Here is a 21,477-nt window from a genome sequence, read left to right on the forward strand (position 1 = left end):
ACATGTAATGAGAAATGTATTAATTTTGAAACTCAATGTTATTCTCAGTTGGAATAAGACCTGAAAAATTCTAAAATTTACAGAGGGAAAACTCAGAAACTTTTTGGTGTATCTCTTGAAAGAAAAGTAAAGGGGAAAGTATGTTAGATCAATAGAAGTGTCTCCATTTATGATATAAAACTTAAACCAGTATGTAAACAAAGTACTGAACCGAAGCATTTTCAAAAACAATTTAAAGATACTCTTGAAAAAGTGTGGTTCTTGTTGTTTCCCACCCATATCCATGCCCCATTCCCCTCAAGTTATTGGAATTCTCTTCCTATTCTGGCTTTCTCTCACATGGCAAAAAATGAAAATGTGTGCCTCAAGCTCTTAATCATTTCTACATCTTTTGGAAAGATGATTTGTTTCCTGTGAATATCAGTGACATTAATCTCAAAGGTATAGTTCTTGATATATAAATAAAGTCAATTTATTGTCATTATGGATTTTTACTCCATGATACGAAGATCCTTATTGCTGTGTTTTATTTCATTCCAGCTATTTATGAACTCTCTTGTGAAGCATACAAACACTTGGGCAAAACTTCAAATTACTACTGGATAGATCCAGATGGCAGTGGGGCACTGGGACCTTTGAAAGTTTACTGCAACATGACAGGTAACTGCATTGTATTTGTTAATTCAATTTTTTTTTTTTAATGTAGTTGTGAGAGTCTGTTCATAATTCATATTTCTTGGCAATGGAAAAATAATTGCTAAGAGCTTTTCCTGAGAGGAGTCTCAAATCTGTAGTCACCATTCAGTAAGCTTTTTGAATCACAGCTATTCATTAGCCTTAACAGGCCTTTGTATCCTCAGTGGTGCATCATTTACCAAAAAAAAATATATATATATATATATATATAGCTATTTACTAAAACTATTGACTATTGTATGTCAACATATTTGTAGTTCAGCAATGTCTGTGGTTCATGGGGTACTGTAGAAGGCAGCTTTTTAGAAATCAGACATTTATTTCTGTCCAGGTATTTCTGGCTTTCACACACTTACCACTGCAGGCAGGGAATAGAAATTAATCACAAGAGAAAAAAAACATTTGAATTTTCTTGTTTGCCTGTTTTGTCTTCTTAACTGGTGTTAGAAGGATGCATCTTGTTTAACTTCTGAGATAAAATATATAACTGCATTAACTTATTTTAGTTTCATTGTGTGCTTTCTTTCCTGATTTTAACACTCGTTTTGCATGGGTAATTTCCCATCTGGGCATTCTCACAGAAGAGATCCTGTCTTAGTCATCTGCATTGCCATGCTGAGGCAGAAAAATATAATGAAAAAAGAAAAGGGGGAAATTTTCTGTGCTAAAAATACATTATTTCTTTGGTCTGTTAATGCGTGGCAGTTGTCTCAGTGTTTTTTCCTGATATGAAATATTGCGTAGCTGATACAACAAACATGTTCCCTGACTTTCCCCAAATGTCTGCATAAGAGGTTTGAATTTCAGTCTATTTGCACTGGAAATCTGGCGTAGGTCTGAGTCCTCAGACTTCAGCATCAGCAATGGGAAGGTGAAGGCACTATCCTAAGTTGAAACAGTGACTGCCTCTTTGGAGACCGCAGTTGCAGAAGCTCGTGTAGCTCTTCCTGGAGGCAGACACTGGTACGTGCCTGGGCCCGTGGGGTGGGTTTTATCGAGATTGGGTGGGTTTTATCGAGATTGGGTGGGTTTTATCGAGATTGGGTGGGAGAGGCTGGGAGGGGGTGGAGGCAGGGAGCTACCTCGAGGAGTGACACATGGCACACGCAGCAGACCCCAGATCAAGCACTCGTAGATAGGTAGCCTGTTGGAGAATGAGAATACAAGTGTTTCATTTAGCCACTAATGCCTGCGTTTGTTTAATAAATGCATACCTAAAAAGGAGCCCGGTGGAAGCTCTGGGGGTGCCATCAGTCCTCCTTGTGTTGGGAGATGGGGCGGCCAATCTGTTCTGAGACGCAGAACAGTGGTGTAGGCAGCATTTCAGATAAGTGGATCCTGACCGATTTAGGGCATAAGTAACACCTTGAACTGGAACTAAACAGGCAGGCACTGCAGGGAACAATGCCAAGAATTGTTGATATATTATAGCAATTTCTGCTATTCAGAAGAATAGCAGCTGTGTTCAGGCTAGATATAGCTTTTCGGTATTCTTAAAGGGTAACTTTGTAAATTAAAAATATACTACCATAATGGTGTCATGTACAGAAAAAGTACACCTATCTGGTACTACACTATTGATTATTCATGTTAAATATAAATATATAGCAGAAGGTCCTAGTAGCTTGTCCAATACTGGGGAAAAAAAAATATATATAAGAAAAGTGAAAATAACATTTTCATTTCACTAACGTTTCTCCTCTACAAAACAATTTCTAGAGTACCTAAATGTGACCTTTTCCTAAGCAGTGCAAGGAGATAATGAACACTAGGCTAGATGATTTAGTGTTCATTCCCTTCATTTGTATATGACGCATGCTGTGGAAAAATGCATTTTTCTGTTTTAACTGAATCGCTCACATCAACAACTCTTTGCTACAAAAAAAAGGCATTTTGCACTAATAACCATGTAAATATTTAAACTGTAAAAATAAGAACCTAATAGAACTAATTCTTCATTAAAATACAAATGGGTGCAAGAAATACGTGAAAATTGCTGGGGAATAATTTTAATCTCTGCTTCTGAAACTGGAAAACCACTCTGACAATTGTTCTCAGATAGCTTAGTAAAGCACATCACCTATATACATAATGTATGGTACCTATACCTCCTCATATACATTCTCATCTTGACAGTTTTTTTTTCAAATATTCAAAATTTCTTTATACTAATTCACTTTCCAAGAGCAACAGCAAATTGTAATTTTTTTTTTTTTTTTTTTAATTAGTGGTCATCTTAAGCACTGAAGACTGTAGAGAATAAAGAGCTACATTTTTAGGAGAGAAATTACAACAACCTAAATCTTTTTCTGAATCGATGTAGTGTATTATCAGTAATATGCGTACTAGAGAAGGGACAGAAAGAGAATACTTGAGGACTTTGCTTCATCAATAACACATTTCTGTAGAACTCTGTAGCAATGGTGTATATCTTGTCATGTAACAGAAGGCACTATAGCATACTAGAATAAGAGCAGAATTCTCAAACAATTTTAGTATCAATATTGGGCAGGTTTATGGTATTAGTAGCACTGTCTTTGAAAAAGAACTTAAACTAGCTGAATTACAATTAACTTTTTTTTGTGAACATCCAAGTAACCTACAGATCTAGCTGTACTGAATAGTATGTGGAGTATACTAAATGAAAAAAAAATACTTCTTCATATGCCAGGATAGTGATATTTTATTTTAATAGAGACATCCTTAACAGTATTTCCCTCTCTATTCTGAGAGTCAAATCTATATGTTCCTATTAACCCACTATGTTAAACAAACATCTCTATATTAATTTACTACTCTAGATGTTAATATACATTTTAAATATATCCCTTGTTTCATTCAGGTGGAACTAGCAAGTAGAACACCTTAATGACTAAAAAGATGATGATGTAAAATGTAATTTGTTTGTTTGTTTCCTAGGGAAAACAGTTCCATAAGGTTAGGGTTATTAGCAAAGCTAGTATCCATCTTCTTAGACAAGGTAGCTTCATAGTCATGTACTGCTTTGTCAGTTACTGTAGTACAGTTTTACTGGTGCAAAATGTTGGAGAGTATGCTGCACTTTCATTTGACTGTAAACCTTCAGGGCCAAGGGCAATATCCTGAAAAGCCACTAAAATTGTATATGTAGAAATTACATCTTTAATCCTTGAAGGTACTGTATCACAAATATTGATTCACAAATTTCATTATTTCATCATTATGTCATCATTTCACCTATAATCAGAAAGTGTTAGGGTTCCGAAATGTGTCAAGAAAGTATTTTAAAAAAACCTGAAGATAAAATTAAGGTGGAGTAGACAGCTGTCTGGTCATACCTCTATGCATAATCCATATCCATCTTTAGTGTGTCTTAATTTAGTAAACCAATGAATGTCATGATGAGTCCTGCCCTTCACAGATGTTGTTGTGATAACTAAAAATTGTTCTGGTTTCTAAGATGTCCTGGTAATTCAATAATGCAAATGCATATGTGTGTGTGCTCCCCACAGCAATTCATGGTCTCTACAAACTAAACTGTATTGTCAAAGAAATCCCAGAGCACCCTCATTCTCTTGTCCTTGTCTTCTCCAAATAAACCTTGTACTCACAGTGTTGTGTTTGAATAATGAAGAAGAACCAAACACTTACATTTTATGTCCTCATAGTGGAATTAAAAAGTTTGAGATATCAAATTTAACTTTCTATTCCTGCTGCAGTAACACAGCTTTTCAAAATCTGGGGCATTGCAATAGACATTCAGCAGTTTTTCCAAATACTTATCAATAGGAACTATGGAAATTTTAGGAAGAATTTTTTTTTTTCTTTTACAAAAGACAGCATTGAAAATGTGTAGAGTTGGAAAGTTGGAACTTTTCAAATTAATGTACTTACAGAAAAACATTCCTTGAAGCTGCGATGTAGCATAATGTTTAAACATTAGACTGCTTTTTAGTTTAGCCCCAACTTGTGATCTTAGGCCACGAGGTAACTCTTGAAAGCTCTGTCACTTTTAGGCAAAGATCTTACCCTCTTTCAGAGGCAAGTCCACGATGCAGTTAGACTTTACATTCAAGCAGATTTTTCCAGAGATGGAGGCTTCCTATCTCGGTATCCATTTTAAGGCCTTTCCTGTTTTCTCTTTAATTGTCATTAGAACAGTAGCTGTAGTGGAAAGAACTATCTTTTAAGTATCTTTTAAGATATTTGTTAGAATATGGAAACTGAATTTATTACAGCTTCACTCCATGCTCTGTGTGATATATCTTGTATGTTTTGTCCTGCAAGAATTTTCAGAGCAGGAGGTAAGGAATAAACACAGGAACAATGCATGGTGACCATAAGCACTTAGTTATTTGTCCCAATGTCTGTATGGGATATCAGTGGGAGAGGTGGTCCTGTAGTTCCTTGAGACTTTATGATAGAGAAATCTTAGTCTTTCTGCTGTTTCTTCTGCTTCATCATTTAGACCACTGATACAAAGGAGAACTTGAAGGTTTCATAATCTATTTTACCGGAAGATATGTCAGTTAATTCTTTCTGTTGGTCCTGAAATCATTATGCCTCTGTGATGTGGCTTTTATCTAATTTCAGGATCCACATAGCTGCAAGTATAATGGCTCCATTTGAGTGGTACTTACCCTATCCCCTTTCTAGTACAGCTGTTTTGCCTAAAGATGCACATCTTCAAACACTTTGAGAAATAATTATGTATATTCATAGCCTGCCTCATTAAGGTCAAATGTACTATGTGGTGGCTTCTCTACCCACTCTCCCCCTTCCTCTCTTCTCTCTCTCCTCACTTTTTAACAGAAGTGGCACATGTAATAATTACTACAATGACTTTGTGAGTAGACATTAAACAAACATAATTGTCATACCCTGGGATTTTTCTGTCTTCTTTTCTTCTTTTTTCAAATAGTGGGTCACTGGAGTGCTTTTAACTATGACATATGTAGAAACATATGGCATGAATATAAATGTGCCATCCATCACTACATACTGATGAAAAGTGCCCCAGCAGCAGTAAATGTTTAATTGTATTACACATATCTGTATAATTAGTTTTTCAGATGAGACATTTTGCCTGAGAACAGATTTACTGAACCTCCAAGGTACCAAAACTTTAATTCATACAGATATATATAAATACATGTGAAACATAAGATTTTGAGCTATTTAATTCAATAAACAAAGACTTTTTTTTCTATGTAGACTTTCCAGTTTAATAGAGGAAGGAATTAGTATTTTTTAGTTGTTAAGTCAAATAGAATAAATTGGCACACATTTAAAAGCAATAAACAAAATTTTGTCATTGGTAATGGTAAATTGTTGCATGACAATAAAAGTAATAAAAGATTACCTTACCCAGTGTAATCTCATTGCAGAAAGCTTTCAATACAAATATTTAAAGTTTTTTACCAAAATACAGGAAGGAAAAATGGATTCAGTGTTTCAAATATGACATATGAAATGAAATTTTGATTTTTAACAGCATCTCTTATACACTTTTCCTTCAGTTGTAGAGCTTTGCTTTGGAGGCGTTTTAATGAGTCTGTTAGGCATTTTTGCAAATTAAAACAACATTTGAGAGGTAGAAAGAAGAACAAATAGTTAAGATAGATTGAGGCTGTTGCTGCAGAATATCTAAGCTTATTTTCTTGAAGATGAAACAAGACTAGAAACTACCACAGCAAAAGGAGAAAACAAAGGCGGTGTGTGTGGAAGGACAAAAGCATCAAGCCATTTAGGACACTGGTTTTGGCCAGTTGATTTATCAAGGTAGACTCTCTGGATGAAGAAAGGAGAAAAGATACTGAGGGAGAAGGAAAATATTAGTCATTGAAGTATCAAGGGATCGTGTCTGGAGCAGCATCTCTGATGTCAGACTTTCTTCTTAAGGTGAATTCATCCTCTTAGCATCAGAGTAAAATAATACACCCATGAGAGACCTGTACGCAGAACAGACTATGTTTATGTCTTTGCCTGCCAAGTAGGCTGAAACATCCTGCATCTCAATTTTAGTTCATTGGTTATTTTTTTCATCTGTTCTTAATTTTAAGGCATGTCTCTTATGTTCTAGGATTCTTTGGTACATCATTTTGTTTTGCATTCAGTTTTTAAGTTATTTTTAATTTATGTCAAAATTGTGGTTCTTGTGAAAATGTTCATGGTATTTAACTGTATCTCAACAAATTTGGCTAGTGCCTTTCCTCCCCATGCTCTGGAACACAATACTGATTGTTGGTTAGAAGCTGGTCATGGTTGTTTTTCCAGCTGGATGTAAGCTTTGCACTCAGCCTCAATCAGTTCCCAGATTTGTTTTGCCAATTGATGGGGTTAACACAAAGGACACAGACACCAAGCTAAAGAAATGTGCGTATTTTCCTTTAGTTTAAAGCAGCAGAAGGAACAAGCAAGGTAATGCACCCAGTCATTACTACATAAAGCTGGCTATAGTGATTAATAAAGATCCATCACCAATTGCCCTCCTACTTCACCGTCCCCCCGCCCCGTGCACCAGCTGGGGAGCCCCGTCCCAGCCAAGGGTCGCAGAGCCTGTCCCGGCAGCTGGGAAGTCCCACGCAGGGCGTCCGCTCGTAGGGGAGGTCTGCGTCTGTGCTGGGAGGGGGCCCGGCTTTTGTACAGATTAACAAACAAATCTGTACAAAATGCAGGGGAGATAGCTGGTAGATTGACGTGCCTCACTCAGGCGTGTCCGGAACTGGCCAGGATCCGGGAACGTCTGAGGAGTTTCTGTTTTTCTTTACATTTGGGATTTAGAGTTAGTTCCTGTTGTTTACTTACAGTTCCCAGGGATTGTTCCCAGGGGTGCATTTCACGCTGATAAGATGCTGGTTGCTTCGTGCTGCTGATAAGGTGCTGATTGCTGGGGGGGGAGTGGGGGGAGAGATTCACTCAGAGGTCAGGTTTGGTTTGAGGCCTTTTTTCTTTCAAGATTGCAATTGCCAGCCTTTATCTAGACTCATCTTGGTTACCTGCAGCTTGCTGTCTGGAATCCTGAAATAAATCAGGATGGTTTTTGGGTTGGTTGGTTGGTTGGTTGGTTGGTTTTGCCTCAAGTTAACACTGAAAAATGTTGTCATTTAAGCACTCCTGTGGTTGGCAGTTACTTGTCTTTGACTGCTTAAAGCCACTAGTGAGTGTAGGCTGTTACTATGTTCTGTGACAGCATGTTGAGTTTGCCATATTGGCAGGATTTTAAGGGTGGAGGAGGAAAGGACTACAGGCTACTCAGCCTTACTGGTAAAACCACACCTGAGTGATTGTGAGATTAATTCTTATTACTTGAATATTCAGAACTTAAAAATACATAGCCATAGAAGCAGAGATGAAGGTTTTGATAATATCAGGGCTAATTATAACATAAAAAAGGTAGAATTTGTTGGGAAAACAGGATGTGAATCAACATCTGATGACCAGTAAACAAACATGTATCGTAACAAAAATATGTCATAACTTTGGGGTTTGCAGTAAATCACATTAGAATTATGTCATTCTAAAACATGTTAGAATATCTCTAGATATTTTCTCCAGTGAACCTTGAGTGTGTAGAAAATGAAAAGCTAACCCAGTCTGCAACTGCAGAGAAAATATCTAAACCATAAAATAAAAAATAACATGTGAAGTCTGCCCCCAGGAGAAAGTTCTTGATTTTCTCTGTTTCAATAGAGGATAAACTTTATAATTGGCATATAAGGTAACTTCTCAAGACACCAAGAAACATTTCCTACTGTCTGACTACCTACTTTTCTTTCTTCCCATTCTTTCTTCCTGTGCCACCTCAAACTCTGGAGTGTCATATAAGGGAATATAGGAATAAAAGTCTATATCATGTCATCTTCTTAATGTATTTCAAGTGCTCATAGTTTGAGCATGAGCATTACAGAACATCCATGCATCAGGCATAAGGCAACTAAATGTGCACTGACCTCAAAGAATGAGAACAAATTAGCATTTGAGAGCAACATAGCAGAAGTAGTTGAAAATGAAGCAGAAACTTTGTTTTGCCAAATTATTTAGTCAAGGAGGGAGGAAAAATCCTGACACAATCTGAAGTGAGTAAATATTCCTTATCTGTTAGAAACTGAGCTCTGATCATAAATTAGAAAACAAGTATTTTCAGAACTCTTGATATGTTGCAGGACCCTGCAAGTCTATGTTTCAAGAAATATGTCCATATTTGGGGGAGAAGAAAAAAACAGATGGCTGGAAATAGGATAATGAAGGGTACCATCTAACTTAAGCTGTTACTGTGAACATTAGAAGCAAACATTTAGCTCTGGATTCACCCCACACACGTGTCCCACTGGAGATGTGAGGAACTCAGCACAAGCTGCTTCAGGCCAGTGATATGTTTCAGTTATCTCTAGAAAATTGGTCCTGTAGAGAACATTATTGAAAGCCCAAACAAAGCTTGTGTTTTCTGTAAAACTTTTATTTCTGATTCTGGTCACTTCAGTTGAGGTAAGGCTAGACAGTTAATTTACCCCTGAAATGATGGGAGAAGATGTTGGGGTTTTTAAACTTTATTTTATTTTGATGGTAATATTTTCTGCAGGGTTTTTCTGTTGTTCGGGTAGATACAGATGTTGGGGGCGGGGGGTAGGGGTGGGAGGTGGTGTTTCTGCCTACATCACTGGGAAAGCTTCTCTATGCTTCTGTGGGCTTTGAGGAACAAGTCCAGTGGTCCAGCTGCACTGCGTCAAAGCCTGGAAGGTGTGAGGCACTAGGTTCAACTGGGGATTTCTGGTATACAGAAATACTTTCTCATATGATCTCTCCCCTTAAGGCTTCCCTGACCTTAAAAAACACTTCAGAGAATGGCTTCTCAGCAAGTCATATTCAAAGTTGGTTGTTTCTAACTACTAGTACTGTCTTGTCTTGTTGACCAACAGTAGGACTAGGAAGAAAACCGCTTACTTGTCCTAAGTATTCTTTCTGTTGTCATTTTGTTTTGAAAGTGAGATCAGTGTAACTAAAACATCACAGAGCAGATTAAAGGAAACTTTTAAAATCCTGTTCGGATGGAAAATGATGTATAAAGTTCACTTATTACTGAGATAGATAATCAAGTGATTAAAAGATTGCAGACAATTTAAAAACAAGAGAGGAGAGATTCATTCCACTCTAGAATTCCCAACGTGGTGGGAGACAGAACTGTGGAAAAAGACTGCAGGGTGATGGTAATAAGGGGAAAAAGGACTTAACGCCGGGATTATCTGGGAGTTGGCCAATTTTTATCTCTGAGGCCACAGAAAGCAGCTCTTCCTCTGAAATTATGGCAGTCAATCAGAAGATGTTATGAAGAGACTGTTTACATCCATGAAAATAAAGGAGGAATTTTCCTGGGAGAACCAGAGTTGGTTGTGACCTGCTGAGACTATCACTTGCTCCATAGCATCAGAAAGTGAAGAATGGTTGAAATAAAGTTGTTACAATTTAAAAGCACACCAATGATAGCATACCTCATGGTTTAGTGAGCAGAGTCCAGCAAACAGGGGCAAAAGATAAGGAGTCTGTGAGACCTTGTGCAGTGAGTAGGGAACAACTACAGCCAGAGAACTTCCACAGAACAAACTTCCACATTTGGAATGGAAAACTGCAGATTATGTAAACCATCTCTTGTTTAGAGAGTTTCAGCTGCTAAGTGTAAGGATCTCCCTCCACACATGTACTGGAAGCCAAGTCTGCCAGATTTCAGGCAGGTGATATATGTAAGAAAGAATGCAGCTTGGCATTTCAGTGACATGTTAGTGGTCTGTCTGCTTTTACTGTGGTTAGAGTTCATGTTTATGATCCAGAATTAACATTCTTTTTATGCTTCCTGCTTTTGGGCTTTTTCCATTTGCTAAACCCAGGTTTTCGTTTTTTCAGGGAGCCTGAAAATACTGTCTTTATCTAGTATATGTCAGGACATGCTTCCCTAAGTGGGTACTATTGAGGTAATGATATTCCATTATCCTAGATGAGATTTATAAGACTAACTCCACACACACTGAAGCATTCAATAGTAAGCAATTTAAGAAAATCTGTGAGAATAAATTATTCTGTTCCAAAAATTATTATTGTGTTTTTTTGCCAAAGCGGTACCCTAAACTTTGAGATATTCCTCCAAGGAGACTAGCTTTTTTTCCCCACTTTGGAATGCACTTCTGCATCACAAATAGAAATCGCTGTAGATTTTCTTTCAGACCAGCATTGTCTGACTGCAATGAAATAAACCTGTCAGTAGACATAAAAGAAAATTAAATATGTTTGTCAGTAGTAATAGAACAAAATACCGTCACAAAACAGTTGGAAATGACTGTGTTGTAAATTACTGTATCAGAGATCTAGGACCACCACTGTTCAACTGAATTACCTTTTTCTTAACAATAGTCTGTGAAGAGGAGTTAGTACTCTCAGGGAGGCATGGATATTCCACAGAAACTGCCTGGCAGGCAAGTTGGGGGAGTTAGAAAGGCATAGCTGATTTAGGTCTCCAAAACCTGAGCATGCAGAGTTCTTTCCCTTGCACTTACTACTCATGGGTCTGGACCAAATATGTTTCTGTCAGAAGCATCGACATCTACCTGAAGATGTTTTAGTGCTAATACTGTTCTGGTATTTACCACAAAACTATGCTGAAATTGCAACTCTTACTTGTGTCAGCTGAGCTAATTGGATGCTAGCCAAAAGCTATACTGAGACTATTCAGGTGACTGACATCTCTGTTGGACAGAGCAGATACGGATGGGGTAGATTCACAAGTATTTCTGGTCAAGAGTTGTTATTAGCAAAAGTCCTTAACTCATGAACTTATTTTGTGCACTGGCATACATTCACTGCTTGCTTGTCTGTCTCATTGCATAAACTAGATTGCTTAGAAATGACAGATCTATAGGAATTATTAAAAAAAAAAAAAAAAGTCATTAACTTATTTATTTATCATTAATATCAGAGAGGTCTTCTGACATTTATTTCAGCAATCTTTACCACTGTATACTAGAGCTCTGAGTGGTTGCTTCACTTCTGCCTGACACTTTTGCCATAATGGTCACAGATTTTTGCTACAACGGTCATGTTAATATTGAAACCATGTTACTTAATGACCAACAGTATTGCAAACCTACACTTTCAAGTGCTTTGCAAGGCTTTTTGGTATCTGCAGTGGAAGAGAAGTTCTGCAGATGTCAGAGACCAGCAACCACATTTTTCATTAAATCAGAGATAGAAAAATCAAAGTAAAGTAGCTGCTGTTTCTGCCTTCTTGTTAGATGGAAGTTGCTAATCAATCTTATGGGTTTTTTTAGTACAATAAGGGCCAAACCTAGACAGTTTTTCAAGATTAGATCTTAATATTTTCAAATCATATAATATCTCTTGTAAGTGTAGCTAGAACAAAGATATTATCTAATATCCTTTGGAGTTACTTCCTTTCCTCTCCCATCCTTTTGTTTCCAGTCCGTATTGCCCTGGGAAATGTCTGCTATTAACTCAGTTGCTAACACTTTGGTCCAGGTGTATTTTGAACTAACATTTTAATAATGACATGAATATTAAGTCATTTCACATTCCACTTTTCAATAGTATTTTCTGTTTCATATGGTCTTTAAGTTATTTCTTCAGATTCATGAACGAGATTTCATGTGGAGCAATTGTCAGTATTGCTTATGTTCTTTTGAGCAAATAAAAAAAGGAAACCTAAACCCTGGACTAACTCTGTGGATCTTTTGATGTACACAGTTCTCTGGAAATGTTCTGTCCTGTTGTGTCTTTAAAAAATTTTGGAGTTTATTTAATTTTTTATTTCTTGTAGGCAAGTTGTAGGTAGGTTGTGTTTGTGATTGGTTTTGGTTATTTTTTTTTAAAGAAAATAGAAGGACCTTTATTTTTTATTTATTTAAAGCATATCCTTATACCTGAGTGAATATCTGCCAAGTAACTGGAATAAAATGAATTTTTAAGAACACTGCACAGTTCACCCACACAGTCCATCCATTGCTTAGCCAGACGGTGGAGGACTGGATCTGCTGGTTATGACTTTGTGGAGTTGGACTCCAGCAGGCTACTGATGGGTGAAAGCCTCATTAACACCTCTTGGGCTCCATCCTCCATGCTTTCATGTCATCAAATGTAGGAAACAGTGAAGTTCATGGTCAGATCATTTGAATTTAGATTGCAGAAAACCATTGTTAAAGATATGTAGGCTTCTTTCCTTCTCCAAAAGATATGTTCATTGTCCACGTCATATGCAGGTTCTCATGGCATCCATAAATCAGAAAAAGATGCATCTCATGGTAAGTTTCTATGGCCCCCATACTCCATAACAGCTGAAGCTCTGACAGAAGAGAGAGCCCTTACAGCAATAAACTGTGTGTGAAGAACTGAAGGTTACACAACGTCAGGTGGAGCACCATGAATTTCTGCTCCAGATTGGAAATACCAGAGTAGGTAAACATACCTGGAGGCATGAGTTGATCACAGGGTGACTATGAACCATGAATAGGATAGAGGCAAATGCATTCTTGTGTGTCAGGAGAGATATTTTCACAGAAAAGGCAAGCACTGTGCAAAGCCCTGGTGAGAACTCACCTATATCACTAAGGACATTTCTCATTCCTTGGGTGCAAGAAAGATAAATTCTGTATGGGATGAAGGCAAAAAAACCCTATGCAGTTGATCAGGTGCATGGAGAGCTTACAGATGGAAACAACTATAAGGTGCAAGACAAAGGCTGAGAGGGTTGTTACCACTTTCAAGAAAGGTATCAAGGATGAAGGCCAAAGGAGAAAAAGATCTCTTGAAGTGCAAGGAAAAAGGTCGCCAAGAGCACAAAACAATTCAGTACTACTTTCCAAGAAGAAGACCTCACCATCAGCAGAGTAGTAGCAAATGTCACTTGTTTGTGCACTGGCAAGGAATGGTAAGGGAATCCAGCATGCTCTCTACATCTCTACAAAGTACATGCAGAGTTGACCAAAAGCCTTTCTTTCACCTCTGGCATACCCAAAATCAAAGGAATGTATATGGTGTAAATGCCCTTATTCACATAGTCTGAACATACAAATTACTTTAAAGAGATGCCCAGCAGCTGGGCCCAGAGCATGGCCACCAAAGGAAGAGACATCCCCTTGGGTCCCCCAGGCACAGGGACTGCATCAGGGCCAGCACCCCAAGGCCTTGCTCCAAAGGGGGCTGGGGGGACAGCGGGGGCTGCGGGGGCGGGGAGGGGGCTGCGCGTGGGGGCCCCGTCACCCCCGTGTCACAATGGCAGCACCCGGCAACGCAGCCGTCACAGTGCCCCGGGGCAGGATAAAAGGGAGCGTCCTCCCGTGTCCCTGCCAGAGCTGGCCCGGGGGCAGCCCGAAGACATCCCAGAGGAGATCCCTGGGGGGAGGTGGGATTACCTGGGGGGGCTGAGGGAGGAAGACCAGGGCCTGGACGAGGCTGCTGCAGCGTCTCTGCTGCAAGGTCAGCTCTTATCAGGGCCAGCTTCAAAGCTCATCGGATGGATGGAAATCCTGCTTCAGCCTTTGGGGAACAGACGCGACCCCTCAGGAGATGAGAAGAAACACCAAGCCCTGGAGGTGCCCGAGGCTTTTGGGCCTTTTCAGCTGGACAGCCGTGGCCAGACCGAGGGAATGCCTTCTTGAGGAGCACTGCAGAGCTCACCATCCTCGTCCCCCATGGAGCCAGGGGCAGCAGCCGTAAGAAATGGGATGCAGAGATGTTGCCAGGCCTCCCAGAGCTTTGGAGCACCCACTGGTGCCCTGCCAGGTACGGGAAGGATTCCTGCCCCCAAGATCGATCAGGCCGGGGCCTTTTGCCACCCTGGGAAGCCCCCGAGGTGAGGGAGAACAGGGCTGGGGCATCACCTGGGAGGCGTGACCAGCCTGTGGGATGAGGAGCAGGTCTTGCTCACATGCTCAGGGAGCAGCCGATCGCCAGCAATGGGGTCAGGAAGGAATTTTCCCCCGGGGCAGATTGGCACTGGTCCCCGGGGGTTTTTTGCCTTCCTCTGCAGCATTGAGCATCACCACTTGCCAGGGCTCCTCCACTCCATTCTGGCTAGGTTACTGCCTGCTGCTCGTGCACCACGAAGATGGCCTCTCGTGCCCCGCAGCTGGGGGGAGGAAGGCTTTTTTTCCCCCACGGTGGGATAGTAATTGTCCCCGGGGGTTTTTTGCCTTCCTCTGCAGCACTGAGCACAGCCCCTTGCCAGGGCTCCTTTGGGCCATTTTGGCAGGGTGCTCTGCTCCTGCTCCACGAAGGTGGCCCTCGTGCCCCGCATCCGGGGGGAGGAAGCTTTCTAGACTCCCGGGGGGCCCCAGGGTGGCCCCGGGGGTTGCTGCTTGTCCTCCGTGGCACTGAGCACGGCCCCGGGTCAGGCTCCCACGGGCCCTTTCGGCTCGGCTCTCGCCTGCGGCTCTCGCACCCCCACGGCCCCACTCGTGCCCGGGCTCTCTCGGGCTCTCTCGCCCACGGCCAGCTCGCAGCGGCAGCGAGCTCTGCTCTTCCCTTGGCTCCATGTCCCCGGGGGCTCTGGCCTGGGCACAGCAGCCCGTGCTCGGGAGGGCTCCAGGCTCGCGGCACCGCCCGGAGCTGCCACTTTCCAGCTCTCCCTGCCCCAGCCCCAGCGCCGGGCAGGCACGGGAGCGCTGCTCACGCATCGCTGGCCAAGCAGCACAGCGGGGGAGCCGGGCTGGGGAGGCAGAGGGTGTGCTGGGCACCCGTACGGGTCACACCTGGGAAAGCACCCCACGGCACCACTCAGCTCTTCTTCTTCTGTGTGCGGTCGGTACCGATGTTCATTCTTGAAGTTCTCACTCTTCAGGAAACAGGGACAGCTCGTCCTGTGTTCCTGCTGCTACTTTCCGTGGCTCTGTGGCTTTCCTTTGCCAGACTGGAAGGGATGTTTTTTCAAGCTAAACTGAGGAATGCACCAGCCACCTCCTGGGTACACATGCACATTGTGTTAATGCTTGTGAGCATCAGCTCTGAAACAGATTCAGAAAAATAAAATAAAATCCTGTTTCTACTTGTAATCTTTGTGATTTGTGTCCTTGAAAGTGGTTTTGGAGCTGAAAAGCCCCTGACCTTTCAGGGGTTCATCACTATTGAACTCCTGGCGAGTGGAGGAAGACTAGACTAGAACAGAACTTTTGTCATGTTATATTATGTTGTTATGTTATGTTATGCCATGACAAGAGCCCTGCGTGCCCAGCGCTGCCCTGGGGCTGAGGGGCCCATCAGCAGAGCAGCTCTCTGCAGGGCAGGTCCCAGGCCCACCCAGGAGCCAGGGGCAGGGACGGGCACACCGACACCATCGCTCAGGCAGGGACCGAAGGCCCTGGGCTGAGCTCAGACACGTCCCCTGGGCCCTTGGCGGGGGTCCCGGGGGGGCCGGTCCCAGCCACTGAGGCCTGGGAGCCCCCCCAGGACCCTGGCAGAAGTGGACCTGCACTGCTCACACGCTCTCCTTCAGACACCGATGGTCGGCCACTTTGGAGAGCGAGCGTGGGGCCAGATGGATCTCAGCTCTGAGGGAGTGCTGGTGTTCTCAGGCTCTTGTGGTTTAGTATGTTTTTCCAAGGGAAACAGCTGAGGCATTTCTAAAAATGAGTACAGGGAGGTAAAAACCATCCATGTGTAAATGAACAGGTATTGCTCACCTCAAACAGATTTGCAATCATTTAGTTGAGGAACACGTCCTGCTTCTGGCTGAGGGCTTGATCCTTGAGCCTCGCTAGGGTCAGGGATGTGGGGGTTTGCCATCCTGGGGAAATCCAGCAAAACTGGATGAACACAGAAGACTGAAAAAAAAACCACATTTCACACCTTTTTTTTTTGCAAATTTGCTTAGATGGTCAAGTGATCTTGAGACAAACATCTCTCGCCCCCACAAGAAATGTATATGCCTCCTTCCCACAACATTTCAGAGCCAGTGCCTAGGCTGCAACATGACTGCCCATGTAGTCCCTTCTGCTAGTGCAGAACTGGAAATAAATGTCATCAGAAATTTCTTCATTCAAGTACCTTCACAATGTTTCTAAATTTCGGGGCCCAGAACTGCACACAATACTCAAGGTAAGGCTGCACCAACACTAAATCCAGCGGGACAATCCCCTCTCCTGCCCGGCTGGCCGTGCTGGGTTGGATGCACCCCAGGATGGGGTTTGCCCTCTTGGCTGCCGGGGCACAACCCCTGACTCCTGCTGAGCCTCCTGTCAGCCAGCACCCCCAGACCCCTTCTGCAGGGCTGCTCCCCAGCCACTCCTCTGCCAATTTAGACTTGTGCCTTGTGTTACTCCATCCCAGATGCAGAATCTGGCATTTGGTAAAAAGCATCTTCATTTTCATGTATGCCACCCTCTTCTCCAAATTCTGTCGTGGTTTCTGTGCATAATGTGATTTCTGCATTGAGGCATAAAAAGAATATACAGTAGGAACAAGTTTATGGAAATAGATATTGTTCTGCTTTTCTTCTCATGAATCCTATGGTTGCTGATGCTAGAAATAATTTTCTGAAAGCAAGAATCTGTTGGATATCTGCTAGAAGGAAGCCAATGACATCACTGGTACAACACTGGGATTTCTTAGAGTGTTGTTTCTACACAACACTTTCTTTGAGGTATATGGCACTTAGGGTACTACTTTCACAGGATACATACACAAGTATAGTTGAAGTTTCTGAAACTGCTGATTTGTATTTCTTTAACAGAACTGTTTGTATAAAATCACTGTCTCCCTTCAGGTGGAAGTAGTGTCCCCTGCAATCAGTTAAGGTGTTTTAATTATGATTGTGTAGGCCATGAGAGGGAAAAAGAAGGTCACATCCTTTGGTTATGAGGAATTGAAAAATTTCACATTCAAGGATTTCTGGAGGTTGAAATTTTCTTGTTGGTCTGGCATGACCTTTATTCCTCATCCTCACATACTTTTGATTTTTTCATTAAAAAAATGAAACCTGTGACATTTACTACACATAAGTACATGTAGGATATTCGTCTTTTCTCAGGAACAAGCTATGCCTTTTTTCTGTAATTTAGCAAAGTTATGATTTCTCTCTTCTACCTTAGGTTTAGATTGAGATAGAACTAGATCATAACATCCAGGAAAGGAAAAACTTTTAAACAGACTTTATTAAGGTTTCTGACTTTAATATGAAGCTTAAGTGGTTTTTTCTTTTCTCCTAATGTCACTCTGTGCCACATTTCAAACCACAGGTGTGCTAAAAAGCTTTGTATAGAATGTGTTTTAAAATAACACATGGCTGTTTTGTGACAAATTAAATGACTAAAGTACTGTGTTGTGCTGTAGATTTTTAAATCATGCTTCATTTTAGAGATTGGAAATAAAGACATTAAAGCCATCAGAATTCTTCTGTCAGTCACAATGTAACTAAACTTCATTCTACTGTCTAACCTGTGACAATTAATGGAGGTGGTTTTTGAATTTTCTAATGAACAAGTGCTGAAATGTCAAAAAAGACAAGAAACATGATCTTAAACTAAACTACATATGTCAGTAATGTTTGTTATTCAGTTAGGTGGTAAGTCTACTAGCAATCTTCAAATGGGATTCCTAAGATTAAATGTGGCTGATACAATTCAAAATAATGATGGAATTATTAAAAACTGTCAGAAGTGTGCATTCCAAATTTGAACTGTAACTTCTCTAATCTGGAGACACCTTTTGAAAGCAAAATGAAAAGTAATATTGGTTAGGAATGCAATTACCTAGATTTCTCTTTCCCGGTGTTTAGTTGCAAACAGCCAAAAAGTCAGTATGAACAGGTAGATACATTCTTGAAAATGGAACGGGGTACTTGAAACAGGTCTTTTTTTTTATTTTTCACACCAGTCTTTTCAGAAGGTTGCCTAACATTCAGTTTATTGATGCAATAATTAGAAAGGTTACTTCAGTTCATTGTATTCCTTTTCCTGTCTGACCAAGGAGAGGAGTTAGCAAGATGTGAGAGAGGAGAGTGGAGGACGTTGTTCTTGAGAGAATTAAGTTGGATCAATGAAGAGTATGTCAAGGATTCAAGCACTCAAAACCTGATGGAAGTAAGGTGAAGTTTGTTTAGTGGTAACAGTTGACACCTGCATTAGTCTTCTTTCTGCCTCTTCAGGAGAGTAGAAATTAAAATTGATCTGACTTTTCAGTCAAAATAGTTCAGGAAATGATTTCCTAAGATTCAAGCTAACATAGTGAAAGCTTTGAATACCCCTTTCCTTCAAGATATCCTTTCAAATAGTTTTTTTTTTAAACTGTGATGTTTTTTCAGAGTTTGTAGGAAGTCCTGTTTAGGATCATAGGTAAAGAATTCTGCTATGTTGTTTTGTAAAAGCAAAAAACCCACTAATTTATTTCTTTTAAGTGCATATGCTCCCATAGTATACTAAAATAAACTGAAAGACATTTTAGGGAATATAGATGCATTTGATCTTTCCAGTTGTATAATACCAGGTTGTGCATGAGGCCAAGCCCCAGAAGGTAGAATCAGTTGTCTATTCTTCAGTTATTAAACCATTAAAAAAAAAAAAAATCCAGCCCTTGCCCATATTCTATTCACTGTGCTGAAAACAACCATACTGTTAATTCTTTTATGTCCCTTGTTCTTAACTTTAATGGTCCTTAATCTAAACTGAACTGCAATTGCCGTCTGTTAGACCAGGCACTTAAATGATCCAAGCCCTCCTTCATATGGCTGTACAGTGTCTCATTATTTAGTGTTCCTTTCAACAGATGATAATTTTTAAACTCTTGTTTCTATTAACACCCATATGAGGTCATTTGCTACATTAGGGCCCAAATCTGGTTTAAGCTTTCCCCCCGGGCACTGTTTTTCAGCATAACAATATTTCATGCTGCTGCAGTCTTTTTTCTTTGAAGGCATGAGTAATCTATAGTTTGTTTCCCAAGATACTCTTGTCATTATCTTTTTACATGCAACTGTGTCGAATGGTTTGAAATCATCTCTAGTAATCCAGAGAAGTCATCTTCTGCTTACCGCTTCAGTGATATCCCTTCAGATTTCTAACAAATTTTGTGGGAACAACCATTTCATTATCACTTCTCTGATAACAGATGGTCACTTCTTTCCACTGTATATTGTAAATCATCTGATTTATCTATTACATATTGATTTTAAATATTATAAACTTATGTCATTCAATATCACAATAAGTTCACAAAATAAGGAGAGTATTCTTCTTGCTGAATTGTTATGAAATAGACTAGATAAATGTAAGATGAAGTGTACAGTTTGATTGTCTCAGAAGACAATGTCTGTAAGTAAAAAGAAAAATATCCAATTAGTAGCTGGTAATTAAATTTGAAGGTTCATTATTATCTTGATGAAGAAACAATGAATGGAATAGTGGAAGGAGAAAATTACTGCAGGAATGGTTAAATTACATTTTGGGACTGATCTTATTCCCCACAACGGTATATTAAAAAACTCACTGATTTCAATAGAATTCAGTCCACTCTTCCTTTTTTCTTTTTTTTTTTTCCTTCTGAACATTAAATTTTTGTGATCTAAACCTCATTTTCTACATTAGTAAGATGAAATCAATAGAATTTGTGTCACCAGAGTAACTTTACTGCAAAATTGACATTTACAAATTTCAAGCGAGATTGTCAAAACACTCATTAAATTCAATTGAACCTACATTTTTTGTTTTTATAAATGAACTGTAGCTTCTTTGAAGTCTGTGGCAGAATTAGTTTCAAATTGCTATATATATTTTTATACTTTTATACTTATACACATATAGAGAGATATAAAAAAAAAAATGGGGAAGGAGAGAGAAGAAGGTATTGTGCACTGCATTTTTTTTCCACATCAGTTGTAAACATCAGATCTTGTGTCTACAGCATTGTTGCAAAAAATGCTTAGTTTAATCACATTGCTAATGACTGTTGTGGTACCACCCCACACAATTCAACAGAAATTGAAATATCAACTACGTTCTTATCAGAAAATAAAATTGGAGATCTCATAATATGAGGTGATTACGATTGTAGTTTTTACTTTCCCTAGAAGGCAGTCCACTGTCTTGTATAGTTTCTTGAGTGATTTGTAGTGTAGCATATTGTAGAACACATTAAAGTAATCTAATTTGAAGTGACAAATGCACTGGTGATGGTAAAAGTCATGATGTCTAGTAAAGAACTATCTCCAGGCTGATGTGCACAGGAAACACATTCCTAAATGTTGATGCAATACAGTTGTCAAATAGTAGTTAGAAATACAACAGGGCCTGCAGGCATCAATTCTTAACAAATACAGAGCACCTAGCAGCAGATGGACATGAATATAATTTTTATTACATCTTGAAATTACTTTCCCCTGTCTTTGTCATACGTATTGACTTACATTTATATCCACTGAGTTTTTCAGCTAGCTATCCCATCCCTCCATGTTATGAATGTTACATTTGCACTGATGGTTTAAAGAAGGCACAGATGAGATGTATCAGCAGTGTAGTACTGGCTATCAGCATAGACCACTAATCCTCACTCATCTTCCTTCAAGTTCATGCCAAGTGCATGTGCCAAACAGGAAGAGATTTGGGATAAAACTGTTGTCAACCAGAAACATTTGGGGTAAAAAGTGAGTAGTCACTATTCTATTGGTCATTAAGAAGACAGACATTTAGAAAAAAAGCCATCAACTTGAGGATTAAAGTTTCTAGCATGTCCATTTTGCCTACGGCTAATGGACAGAGCACACTGTGAATATTGGTGTGGACCTGCGCTCTTTCCATTTGGATTTGTAAATAATGA

The 21,477-nt window shown here is 40.0% G+C and overlaps 1 protein-coding gene across 1 annotated transcript in view; it reads left to right on the forward strand.

Moving 5' to 3' along the window:
• Positions 1–21,477, forward strand: part of CNTNAP2 (contactin associated protein 2) — a 1,392,626-nt gene that overhangs the window by 1,009,377 nt on the left and 361,772 nt on the right. Inside the window, exon 12 of the mRNA XM_042806379.1 lies at positions 541–660. Within this exon, the coding sequence (XP_042662313.1) occupies positions 541–660 (120 nt within the window). The remainder of the gene's footprint in view (positions 1–540; positions 661–21,477) is intronic.

Source organism: Tyto alba, unplaced genomic scaffold (genome assembly GCF_018691265.1).
Source record: "Tyto alba isolate M040663 unplaced genomic scaffold, T.alba_DEE_v4.0 Super-Scaffold_46, whole genome shotgun sequence".
In the NCBI taxonomy this organism is placed as follows: domain Eukaryota; kingdom Metazoa; phylum Chordata; class Aves; order Strigiformes; family Tytonidae; genus Tyto; species Tyto alba.